Genomic DNA, 12,884 nt, shown 5'->3' on the forward strand with positions numbered 1-12,884 from the left:
ATCCGCTTCTGGGATTTCTCCCAAGTGTTTATTTGTTCCAGGATAGGGATGAGACCTTTCAGACATTCCTATCATTGGGCAGTTGGGGATCAAAAAGCCCTGCTGTTGTACTGCAAATGGCCAATATATCTAATAATAATAATAATAATAATAATAATAATAATAATAATAATAATTTATTATTTATACCCCACCCATCTGGCTGGGTTACTAGTACTAATCAGTGCTTTTTTTCTGGGGGGTACGCAGGGGTACGCATACCCCTAAACATTTTGTGAATCTAAGTTTGGTCTCATTGAGGGGCAATATTTCAATATGAATGGGAAAATGAGAGAACCCCTAAACATTTATTTAGAAATGTTACTAATAGTAGTATATACTGCTTACTTGCTGCAAAGTGGCTTCTAAAAGCAATTGCATAAGTATAGCCATGCATATCAGTTGATCCTGATTGCCCTTCTGTTAGGGGGAGGTGGGGTGTAGAAGTTCAGTCCACTTTGCAATTAAAGGTGGACCACAGTTTCCAAAACAATACACAAGCCAGAATCTGTACTTCTCTGAATTTTCTATGCTGTTCTCCAGCCAAGGAACATATACCCCACAAAACTGCCCACACTAGAGTAAAAGCATGCAGAAAAATGTGAATAGTTGTGGCAATAACATAGAAGCAGGCATTATGATAGGAGAAAATGCTTAACCAAAACATGTACATTGGGCAAAATTACAAACACATATATTTGTGTGAGAATTTCTCCCTAAAATACTGGTAAATTTTCCACAGGAGTTTCCCTTTCTTTGTTTTTAAAACAAGTTGCTGTGTAACTGAACTTAAGATTGGAACAATGTGAAACTGAGAAAAACCAGAATTGATATATTTACCCAGCCCTATTTAGTGTAGGGGTGAAGCCTTTTAGATGTTGCTATTGTTAGAAGAAAGGGGATCAAAAACCATTTACAATCTCCTGCAGATCACCCAGAGATCTGCAGGTAGATCCTAATCTACCTTCTGCCTACCCACATTCTAAAGCATGCTCCATTTTTGTGGATCTTTCCAAAAAGAATGCATTATAAAAATGCATGTAAATTGTATGCATTTTGTACACACTCTTCCCATAAATATGTATTCCTTCAATGCATTTTGATGCTTTTCAGTGCAGCCACCACCACCCCCTGCCCCGATAATGTGCATTTAGTATGCATTTTGGACATAACAGATGTATTTATGCAGGCTCTTTGGGGGTCTAAAACTGCAAAATAAAATCCGGGGATGTGCCCTGGAAGCCAGCTGTTGCAATCTGATCTGCAAGCAAATTTGGCAATGTCAAATTGGGCCGGTCCACTGTCCAAATAGCAAATGATTTCCCCTGTCAGATCCAGAACAGTCATGTGTTTATTTTGCACATGGATATCAAGGCTAGGGTTAAAGTATACCATCAGAAGGAGCCTTGATATTACTTCTCTAAGGAATTCATTCTAGCAATGTCAGTGAGCCTTATAATTACCGCGGTTCACGATGCACATTTGGCGCTCGTTTTGTGCCCCATTATTCAATGCAAATTACTATGTTTGCATGTATTTTCATATATCCGCTTCTGCTAATCATGGCAGGGCGGAGAGGAGGAACTCTGAAAGCCTCTGAAAATGGCTATACTAGCTGATCAGGAATAACTTTCTGACAGTAAGAGCTGTTTGACAGTGGAACTCTCCTTCACTGGAGGTTTCTAATAAGAGGTTGGTTGACCATCTGCCATGGATGCTTTGGCTGAGATTCCTGCATTTCAGAGAGTTGGATGAGATGATCCCTTCCAACTCTATGATTCCAACTCTATGGCCTCTGGCCATTGGTTTCTTTAGGTTTTAATGAAGGGCCTAGAGCAGTCTTCACCAACCTGGAGCCCTCTAGCTGTTTGGACAGCAAAGCCCATCACAGAATTGTAGAGTTGGAAGGGACCCAAGGGTCATCTTGTCCAACCCCCCTGTAATGCAGGAATCACAGCTCAAGAACCCCTGGCAGATGGCCATCCAACCCCTGCTTAAAAAACCCAAAGGAAAGGAGAGTCCGCAACCTCCTGAGGGAATCTGTCCCACTGTCAAACAGCTCTTGCTGTCAGACAGTTATTCCTAATGTTCAGTCGGAATCCTCTTTCTGGTAATTGGAATCCATTAGGTCAGGTCCTGCCCCCTGGAGCAGCAGAAAGGAAGCTCACTTCTGAGTTACATAGTTCAAAGCAGCTGGAGAGAGCCAAGTTGAAGATGGCTGGCCTAGGTATTAAGGGAGTGAGTCAAGGGATAGAAGAAAAGAAGAGAGAATGAGGAGTAATTGTTGACATTTTTCTTGTGTTGGGCTTAAGAAGAGGTTGAGAAGGAGGGAGGCATCCTGGCAGAGAGGGCTGCAGTGCAATTTCTGTGCTATTCCAATATCCCTCACCAAAATCTACCCCAGAAGTTCTGCTGGCATCTTCCAGCTCCTGACAGAGCTCCTGTCCTACCTGAAATCTGCTGTGCTTCGCTCTCACAGACACTGTCCTCCTCCTTCACCTCAAAGACATACAGAATTTGGGGGGGGGGAAGGGTGGGAAGTCACCTTTGATCCCTCCTCTCTGTAGAAGAAAAGCAGGCCTCCAGTTGTGGTTGGGGTAAAGGTTTGTTCAAGACCCTGTTGATTAAGACAAGGCGATTGTGATTAAGGCAAGACCTCCACCAGCCAGGCTTTCTTCCGAGCTGATCAATACGGTGTTCTACCTATACTGTATGCTGTTGTAAGCATGGCAAGGTTTTTGCTACCTGGTTAACAAGAAACCACAAGAAACTAGCTTTGCAGGGGAAAGCCCCCCCCCCCTGAAAAAAACAGCCTTGCTGTTCAAAAACCTGAAACATTCCACACTTCCTTCACCCTTTTGCCTCTTCTCCTGCCTTTCTTTTTTCCCACTCTAAGGGAGCCATGGCCTGAAGATAGAAACAGATAGTCCTATTACAATCCAAGACCCTTGAAGACCCCAGAGCCATGCATTCTGCTTCTACCTTGCCTTCCTCTTCTCACATCTCTTTCTCCAATCCTGCTGCTGGTTCTTGTTTGGCGCATGAAACACTTGTCTTTCTTCTCACTGCTCCCTGTGACTCTTTCATAGAGCATCCCAAGCTTCTCCTTGCTGGACCTTCCTCCCTGCCTTCTCCTTGCCCTACCTCCAGGAGACCTCTTCTTCATGCACCCATAGTTCTCCATACTGCTCAACTCACCTTTCTCCTTCAAACCCACTCCCTGCAGCTCCCGGCTTCTGCATCCCCTAGAATTTCCTCGCATCTCTCTCCTGGCAATCTCTCTTCAACCAGGATCTCCTTTCTTCCTTTCTGTCCCAAGCAAGCTCATTGCCTATCTGCTCCTTTGGAATCTCCCATTTCCATGTCACCTTCACCTCTTGCATGTATACCCCTGATATCTGAGAATTAACAACCCCCAAAGATTGGGGAGATGCCTCCTGAACCCCTTCCCTTCTTCTGTCTTCCTGTTATGAAGGTGGTTTTTTCTTTGGGGGGGGGAACCTGTTGCTTTAATTCTGGAAGGGTACCTTTGACTATCCGTTGGCACACAATCTGAGCATGTGAATTTGTAGCAGACAGACTCATAGGAACACCGAAACATAGAAATCTGCCCTGTACAGAATCGGACCTTTTGGTCCATCTTGCTCACACAGTCTACACTGACTGGCAGTGGCTTTCCTGGGTTTCAGGCTGGGAACTCTCCTAGTCCTACCCGGAGATGCTGGGGATTGAACCACCTCTGAGCTACAGCCCTCCCCATGTTAGGGTCCTCAATGTTACCCATTGAGCTAGAACTGGCAGGAAGTGCCGGTGCTTCAAGGAAGTGAGAAAGAGGGCCTAAGGCTGGGTTTGGTACATTGCCTAGTGGAAAAGTCTCGTCAAGATTCAAGATTCCCTTTTGCAATTGATGGCTAAGGGATAAGCAAATCTGAATGGCTCCTAATTACTGCAAATGCAGAATCCCACCAACTGATCTCTTAGAGAAATGATGGACAAACTGACTCTCTTCTTCCTTGCATGGAATATTACCTGTGCTACTGTCTCATTGATCTCTCTCCGTCTCCCCACCCCCGTTCCATGTGTTGTTTCTGTTCACTTTTTTGAATTGGGCTGGGTTCTGTTCTTCCCACCCTGTGCATGTGCCTAAGTCCATTTTATTAACTTTCAAGTTGCAAAAGGGTGCCTTTGTTGGGATGTCCTGCTAACCAATGTCATATGTTTGAGAAAGGTGTGGGGAGCGCACCTGAAAAGAGGAGGTGGGTGATGGAGTTTTGGGGTGCAGGGGATGGTTTTGTATTTTTTTTTTACCAGAATTATGGCTCAGTTTGAAAACTATTCCTTTTTTATTAAATCTCGCTCTGCCAGTCCAAAGAGAATCCCATGCCCCCTTTTGAACTCTTTGCTCATGTGAGTATTATCAAAGTAAGACTTTCCCCAAGGCTAAATATCCAAGTTGCCTCTGGTTACCATTGAGGGGGGGCAGGAATACTCACTGAGCATCTTCTTCTCACCATTTGCTATAGAAATAGGTTGTTTAATTTGTTCATGCAAATTTAGACAAGATTATGAGTCGATACCAGGTAAGGGGGAAATATGTTTCTAGAAGAAGGGGTTAAGAGCCAGTTATGAACTGGCCTCGAGTCCAAAGTGTCTATTATATAGCATGAAATGGATAGATGAATGCTCACAGAAGACCCAGCTGCAACAGGAACACACAAAGCTGCCTTTGGTCCATTTAACCCTGCATTGCCTACACTGACTGGCAGCAGCTCTCCAGGATTTCAGATAGGGAGTCTCTCCAAACCCTACCTGGAGATGTCCAGGATTGAACCTGGGACCTTTTGCTCGAAAGGCCGATACTCTACCACTGAACTATGACCCTCCCCAGCAGATGTTTCCTTATTATCTGTTTTGTGGAAAGATCTAAAATAATGGATTGCATGGAAGATACAGCACATCTTAAAAACCCAGTACACATGAGGCAAGCCTGGATTCATCATTGCATTTTTTTACCCCCACCTTCTTCTACAAGCAGCTCAAGGTGTGAATATGGTTCTCCACCTCTTCAGTTAAGCCCCACTACACCCCTGCGAGGTAGGTTAGGCTAAGAGGCAGTGGCTGGCCCAAGGTCACACAGTGAGCTTCATGGCCAAGTGGAAATTTGAATTCCGGTCTCCCAGACCCTACTCCGACACTCTAACCCAGGGGTCCCCAGACTTACCGGCATTTGGGCCGGATCCCACCGCGCCGATCGCGCGGCGGGCCGGAGGATGGTCGAGCGCGCGCCTGTGCGGGCCGGCGGGCGGGGGAGTGCGCGCCCGTGCACATGCGCACGGGCGCTTACTGGCGCGGCGGCGCGCTTCCAGGGTGGAAAAGGCGCCGAAAATCCGTTGTGTGCATGCGTATGGGCCTCCCCCAACCCGGAAGTGCACCAGAAATGACCTCTTCCGGGTCAGGAGAGGCCCATACGCATGCGCACAAAGGATTTTCGGCGCTTTTTTCCCGACCCGGAAGAGCGCTGCCGCGCTGCGTGCCGTAAGTGCGGGTGGTGGCGGGCGGCGGGGGTCGTCGCGGGCCGGATTGGCAGGCCAATTGGGCCGCATCCGGCCCCCGGGCCGTAGTTTGGGGACCCTGCTCTAACCACTACATCGCACTGCCTTTCTTGGGCTTAGGCACAGAGTGCTCATTTAGCAATTCACGCAACCTCTCCAGAATGAATTGCGGGGACCAAAATGCTTCGTATTGGACTGTCTTCCTGTCCGTTTGAAATCTGAAGCTCGAGTTTGGTCCACTTTGGAAGTCTTGCGTTGTATTATTTTGTTTGAATGCCCCTTGGGCAACAGAGAGATGCTTTATGCCAGGGGTCAGCAAACTTTTTCAGCAGGGGGCCGGTCCACTGTCCCTCAGACCTTGTGGGGGGCCCGGACTATATTTTGAAAAAAAATATATGAATGAATTCCTATGCCCTACAAATAACCCAGAGATGCATTTTAAATAAAAGGGCATATTCTACTCATGTTAAAACACCAGACAGGCTCCACAAATATCCCAGAGATGCATTTTAAATAAAAGAACACATTCTACTCATGTAAAAACATGCTGATTCCCGGACCGTCCGCGGGCCAGATTTAGAAGGCGATTGGGCCACATCCGGCCCCCAGGCCTTAGTTTGGAGACCCCTGCTTATGCATCATTGAAAAAAACTAGCAGTCATCGAATCTCGCTCATGGTTAAACAGCACATTAAGGTGGTCTCGATTCAGAATTTAACTAATCTAAGGCAAATCGGGTATAATTAAAGCAGATTTCCTACTCTTAAGGAGTCTCCTCGGGATCCAGAAAGCAATTGCAAGAGCAAACAGGTAGTTTTCCTAGAAGCTCCAAGAGAGATCCAAAATCAACAGCTAGGTAATACTTTTACTGGGACCAACCAAGAGATCAGAAAAGTGTGGAGAGCTTTTTTGTTCTCCATCAGGAAAGATGGAACACAAAGCAGAGGATGAGGAGGTCAAGGTGTGTCAAGCTACACCCCTAGGATTCTAGGGACTCAGAGAGGGAGTGCCTGGCCCAAGGTCACCCAGTGAGCTTCATGTCCAAGCAGGAGGATATGAACCTTGATTTCACAGGTCCTAATCTGACCCTCTAACCACTACACCATGGTCCCACCTGTTTTCTCAGTGTGCATTGTTATTTTATGTTGGCATATGGCTCCTTCCTTGGTCAGAAGCCCTGTCATCCCCTTTCCTCGGTCAACCATAATATCCCATTGATAGATTGGAAACAGTTTGGGAACACCCTCCTGCCTCTACCAGAAATTATTCCTCTGTCACCCTTTGGGAAGCAGAGGTTTGCGGGATCCGCTCACTGCTGCGTCGGAACTGGAATGGCAAAGAAGGCTCAATGATGGTCTCTTCTCTTCCCTCTCGCAGGGCATCGCTGTGGAGCTCCTGTGTGGTCCTACCTCTCCTCGCCCTCACTTGGATGTCAGCTGTGCTGGCCATCACAGACCGGCGATCAGCCCTCTTCCAAATCCTTTTCGCAGTCTTTGACTCCTTGGAAGGCTTTGTCATTGTGATGGTCCACTGCATCCTGAGAAGAGAGGTGAGCATCTGAGCAAGCATAGTAATAATAATAATAATAATAATAATAATAATAATAATAATAATAATAATTATTTTATTATTTATACCCCACCCATCTGGCTGGGTTTTCCCAGCCACTCTGGGTGGCTCCCAACATAATAATAATAATAATAATAATAATAATAATAATAATAATGCCATAAAACATCAAACATTACAAACTTCCCTAAACAGGGCTGCCTTCAGATGCCTTCTAAAAGTCAGATAGTTGTTTATTCCCTTGACATCTGATGGGAAGGCGTTCCACAGGGCGGGTGCCACCACCGAGAAGGCCCTCTGCCTGGTTCCCTGTAACCTAACTTCTCGCAGGCCCTTGGAGGTGTGGACCTCAGTGTTCTGGCTGAACGATGGATGTGGAGACACTCCTTCAGATATGCTGATTTGGCTCAGCCCAAACTCAAATCATGCCTTGCTTGAGAAATCTTGCTTTGCACAATTACTGGATGAGAAGGCATTTTCTCAGTCTCCTTTGATCTGTTTTTACTATATGGTTCCAATGAATGTAAAGCCCCAACCAGGGCTTGAATGGGCATTGGGAGGGCTTTTTTTTCAGCCGGAACTCACTGGAACTGAGTTCCAGCACCTTCTATAATGGAGAGGTCAGGATGAGAGTGAATCTTCTCATCCCCGTTCCTCCATTGAATCTAGTTTCATATATACCGAATTGACGGTCCTAACACCAAAAACATCTGGAGTCATTGCCTGGGTCCCAAGAACCCATGATTCAGTTTGTGTCATGAAGGTAAACGGACCCCTGACCATTAGGTCCAGTCACGGACAACTCTGGGGTTGTGGCGCTCATCTCGCTTTACTGGCTGAGGAAGCCGGCATACAGCTTCCAGGTCACGTGACCAGCATGACAAAGCCGCTTCTGGCGAACCAGAGCAGCACACGGAAACGCCTTCCCACCAGAGTGTTACCTCTTTATCTACTTGCACTTTGACGTGCTTTCAAACTGCTAGGTTGGCAGGAGCAGGTACCAAGCAACAGGAGCTCACCCCATCGCAGGGATTTAAACCGCCAACTTTCTGATCGGCAAGCCCTAGGCTCAGTGGTTTAACCCACAGCACCACCTGGGTCCCAGTTTGTGTCCTGTTCGGGGCTTTTTCCCAGTCAGAACTCACTTGAACTCAGTTCTGGCCCCTCTCAGGTGGGCACCATTTCCATTATAAGAGAACAAGGGAGGCGTTAGTGATGAGTCCTGGCACATCTTTTTCTAGAAAAATAGCACTGGGAGGTGGGGTAGTGGGGTTTTAATAAGATCTACAAGCCACACTGATTCCCATCCCCCAATCTTTAGCTAAACAGTAGTGAAGAAAGTCCTTCTTCATGGTTAAACTATGGAACCCCCTCCCTCAGGAGGCAGAGATGCCCACCAACCTAGATAGGCTTGAAAAGAGGATTGTGCAAATTTGTGGAGGAGAAGGCTATCTGGGGCTGCTAGCCATGTTGGCTATGTTCTGCCTCCAGAGGTGATGTTTCTCAATAAAGACAGATGAATTGATACATTCTGGTGCCATTTCCTAAAAAATAAAAATAAAAAAAATGAGGGCCCATTCTCTTTCTGCCCTCATCCCCAGATTCTTGTAAGGACTCATTCTATGATTTTTATTTATTCATTTCACAACATGCATATACTGCCTGGTTGCAAGGAAACCTCTCTAAGCAGATTCTGCTGGGTGTGCCTCTGTCCTGGTTCTGAAATGACTTGACATCTCCTCATTCCTTTTCTTTTGCTCCTTCTGACACTTTGATCCGATTCTCTCTTGTGCCATGCCCTTTCCCAGGTGCAGGATGCTGTGAAATGCCGAGTGGTGGACCGCCAGGAAGAAGGAAATGGAGATTCTGGGGGGTCATTTCAGAACGGACATGCTCAGCTCATGGTAGGATAAAGTGCCTCTCGTCCCTCTGTTAAGAAATGGGGTGGTGGTGTAGCTTTTCTCTTCTGCAGTGAAGTTACAGGGAACCGGGCAGAGGGCCTTCTTGGTAGTGGCGCCCATGCTGCGGAATGTTCTCATATCGGATGTCAAGGAGTTAAATAGCAACTTCTAGAAGACATCTGAAGGCAGCCCAGTATAGCAAAGTATTTAATGTTTGGTGTTTTATTGGGCTTTTTTTGAAAGATTAAAACAATATCACAGCTGTGCAGAAATCCCTGCCCCAACCGTCAGTCCAATATGAAACTAGGTTTCAGATATTATTAGTAGCATCCAAAGTTTTAAATGGCTTAGTATGAGGTTATCCGAAGGACCACCTTGTCCCTTGTACACACAGGCCAGATCACTTGTGATCATCGGGAAGAACCTTCTTAACAGCCCCACAGTTATCACATATTAGTGTAGCTTCTTGACAAACCTAGGCTTTTAGCGTAGTGGCAACAGGAACTTGGGACACTGTTCCTATGGGTATCAGACAGGCACCTATATTCCTGACGTCATCTGCTGAAAATGTACGTATTTCAACCAAGTGTTTTTAGGGAATGAATTGGATTCTGCGTTAGTCATTTTTTCTGTATTTAGTGGCTTTCATGGTTTCATTGTACACCACCTTGATTCTTTTTTTAAATAATAAAAATTATTTAATGAGAGAGAGAAATGAAATGAGGGGGGGAAATCAGCTCTATTAGTCTCATAAATTAGCAGGATGCGTGCTTGGACTTCGGGGGAGGGGATCTCTTGATTTCCACAGAATATTCCACTTTTCTGCCCAGGTAGCTCTTGCCCAGCCACAAAAAGCTCTCTTGAGAATTCATACTTGTAAGAAGTTGTCTTGTGCTGAGTCAGACCCTTGTTCCATTTTGCTCAGACCTTTCTCCAATCACTAGCTTCAACTGAATGTCCATTGAATGTGCATCTGGATTCAGATTCTGCTTTTCCGATCTGTTGCGTTCAACGGGATGCATATACCAGGCACGTCCAACAGGTAGATTGTGATCTACCAGTAGATCACTGGATGTCTGTGGTAGATCACTGCTAGATCACTGGCACCCCTAAAGAAAGCTCACCCAAAATTTTCCTCCTCCCTAAAAAAAGCTGAAGCCCTAAACAAAAATGGGCCTCCCTCCCTCCTAAAAGAAGCTCAACAACTTTGACCTAACCCCCCCCAAAACAGGGCTTCCCTTCCTTAAAAAAAACTCAACAGCTTTGACCTGAACCCCCCAAAAGGGGGTAGATCACTCCCAGTTTTTAACTCTGTGAGTAGATCAGAGTCTCTTGGGAGGTGGCCACCCCTGGCATATACAACTGAGTCTCTCACCCCCAACTGCCTTGCAGAAGAGTCTCAGCATGCAGTTTCCCCCTCCAGCTGATATGTGCAAGAATAAACACAAGCAGCTACCAGCTTCCTCCCCACACACATAACAGAAAGCAAATTAGACAGGATCAGGCGTGAAGAAGGATTGGCATAATTGTCTCCATCCCTATAATATGTTGCTTCCTGCCAAAGGCAGCATTCACCCAGCCTGTCCCCATTTCCCCAACATTTCTCTAACTCTTAATTTCCACATTATATTTGAGCTTTCATGTGACATAAGAGCTACTTCCAGAAAATTAATGGAATATAGTACAAGCTTAGTGCTAATTTCTGTTAGGTGATTCCAGGAGGTGGGGGGGGGGGACACCAGTTTCTTCTGCAGCTCACTTAGCCCAGGAACAATTATTATTATTATTATTATTATTATTATTATTATTATTATTATTATTATTATTATTATTATACTACCCTTCATCCAAGGATCAACAGAATGTTGACAATATAATAACACAACAATACATAGCACGGTAACAAACAGAAACCCATACTATTTAAAACAGATTGTTTAATTGGCCAAAGACCTGGGAGAAGTTTCACATTGCCAAAAGTTGGGAGACTTGTGTGTGAGTCTGACCCGGCACAAGACACGCTGAAATCTGCCCCTTTTTTATGTTGCGTTTCAAGAACCTGAAACAAAGAGTCATTTCTGATGTAACGAAACGTTCCCCGCCTAACTCAGTTGGAAATTGTCCGTTGACCAGGCTGATAACTCGGAATGGTTTCAGATACAGATCTAAATGAAAAATCCGGTTGTGATTGCTCGTTCAGACCATCATCTGCGCCCATCAAAGACTGGAGCGAATTGTGGGACTGAATTGTGGGTGCAAATGAAATTGAGCACTATGTGCTGAGATGCTGGGCAAAAAGCCACAGTTCCATAACACCACAGGTGCTGAAGTGTGAAAGGAACATTAGACAACGGGACAGAAGTGGATAATGACACCTTATAATCATATAATCAGGAAGACAATATTGCCCATGTCTGAAAGCAACTGAACACCTTCACCTCTCAATAACCCCCCTTTTGTTCACGCCAGGTTCTCGTTGTAGCGAGACTCTTTGCTTGCTAGTTCTGGAAATGTGCCAGAAGTGCTGGATTTGAGGCCCTCTTTCCTCTGCCACCCCATAACCACCCCCCCTCCCCTCTACCTTGTTGACCACCGCCCTCCTCTGTTTTCTCTGTCTTCCAGACTGATTTCGAGAAGGACGTGGATATGGCTTGTAGATCAGGTGAGCACATCACAGGTGAGAAATCAACAAGTGACCTGGTTTGGGGATTGAGCTTGACCTTTATTCCCTTTTCTTTTTTACAATATATATCCTTGTATATTGTCTGTTCGTGTCAAAAATTGTGTTGCGTCTGGTCTGTGCGTCTGAGCTGCTCCCAGCCGTCCCTGCCCCTCGGGAGCTCCCGCCTCCTCCCATCTCCTGCAGGCTAACTCTCCTCCGCTGCCCCTCCTACATGCTTGGGGCTTGGCTGAGGTCAAGGGCAACCTCCACAGGACAGGCTTTTGGAAGGGGCGTGGATAGAGGAAGAAGAGACCTAGGCCCAAACTGGACGCATTGGTGGCTGCCAGGCTGACTTAACCCCATGACTGCACCATCCGCATCTAGAGCCAGGGTGGCCTGGGAGGGTCCAATTCCTACATTGAAAGGGGCTCTCTGCATGTCCTGTTCCTTCAAGCACTTTCCAAGGGGGAAAGTGCATGGAGGTTGGGGGCATGGGGGAGGGGCAGAAGATTCAGGTGCCCTCCCCTCTGTGCCCCTTCTCATATTAAAAAAAAAAATAGACTCACTTTATACTTGAATGAAAATTACTGCCTTTATTTATCACAGTTAGTTCGGCCCTTGGCAGGTCTACTATTATTATTATTTGGAAGGCCTTTACTTATTTAGTTTCTCCCTGTTGTTCAGCCAATGAGGCTTCCAGGGTGGCCTGGTTTTTCAAAACAAGACAGAGCCTATCCAGCAGTTTTACAATCTAAAAGAAGCAAAACAAAACAAAACACGATATACAAGGGGAAAGGAACAGGGAGAGAAGAGGAAAATCAAAACTCTGGCACCAGTTTCTAAACAGTTGTTCCTATTATTATTATTATTATTATTATTATTATTATTATTATTATTACCACCCTGTTGCAGTGACAAAAACATTGCACTTCCAATACTGGTTCCCACAGCCATTTTTGATTCATGATAACATCTACATGAATTGGATTTTCGTTGGGGCAAAGTGGATTTGGGTACAGCAGTTTAATCGTTGTGTGGGTACTTTTACCATCTTCCCCAATTGCAGTTCAATGATGGAAAACATTTCAGAAAATGGGTTGAAGCAGGTAGTGAACGAGTCCTGATCTGGGCTCCTCCTTCTTTCTTTCTTTCTTTCTTTCTT

At 45.7% G+C, this 12,884-nt stretch overlaps 1 protein-coding gene across 3 annotated transcripts in view; it reads left to right on the top strand.

Moving 5' to 3' along the window:
- The window catches only part of LOC118090001 (adhesion G protein-coupled receptor B1), a 63,733-nt gene that overhangs the window by 29,993 nt on the left and 20,856 nt on the right, over positions 1-12,884 (top strand). For all 3 annotated transcript variants that reach the window (XM_088676054.1, XM_088676052.1, XM_088676053.1), the window contains 3 exons: positions 6,968-7,139; positions 8,968-9,063; positions 11,683-11,737. In XM_088676054.1, coding sequence (XP_088532180.1) covers positions 6,968-7,139; positions 8,968-9,063; positions 11,683-11,737 — 323 coding nt within the window. The remainder of the gene's footprint in view (positions 1-6,967; positions 7,140-8,967; positions 9,064-11,682; positions 11,738-12,884) is intronic.

This window comes from Zootoca vivipara, chromosome 8, assembly GCF_965207765.1.
Source record: "Zootoca vivipara chromosome 8, rZooViv2.hap1.1, whole genome shotgun sequence".
Taxonomy (NCBI): domain Eukaryota; kingdom Metazoa; phylum Chordata; class Lepidosauria; order Squamata; family Lacertidae; genus Zootoca; species Zootoca vivipara.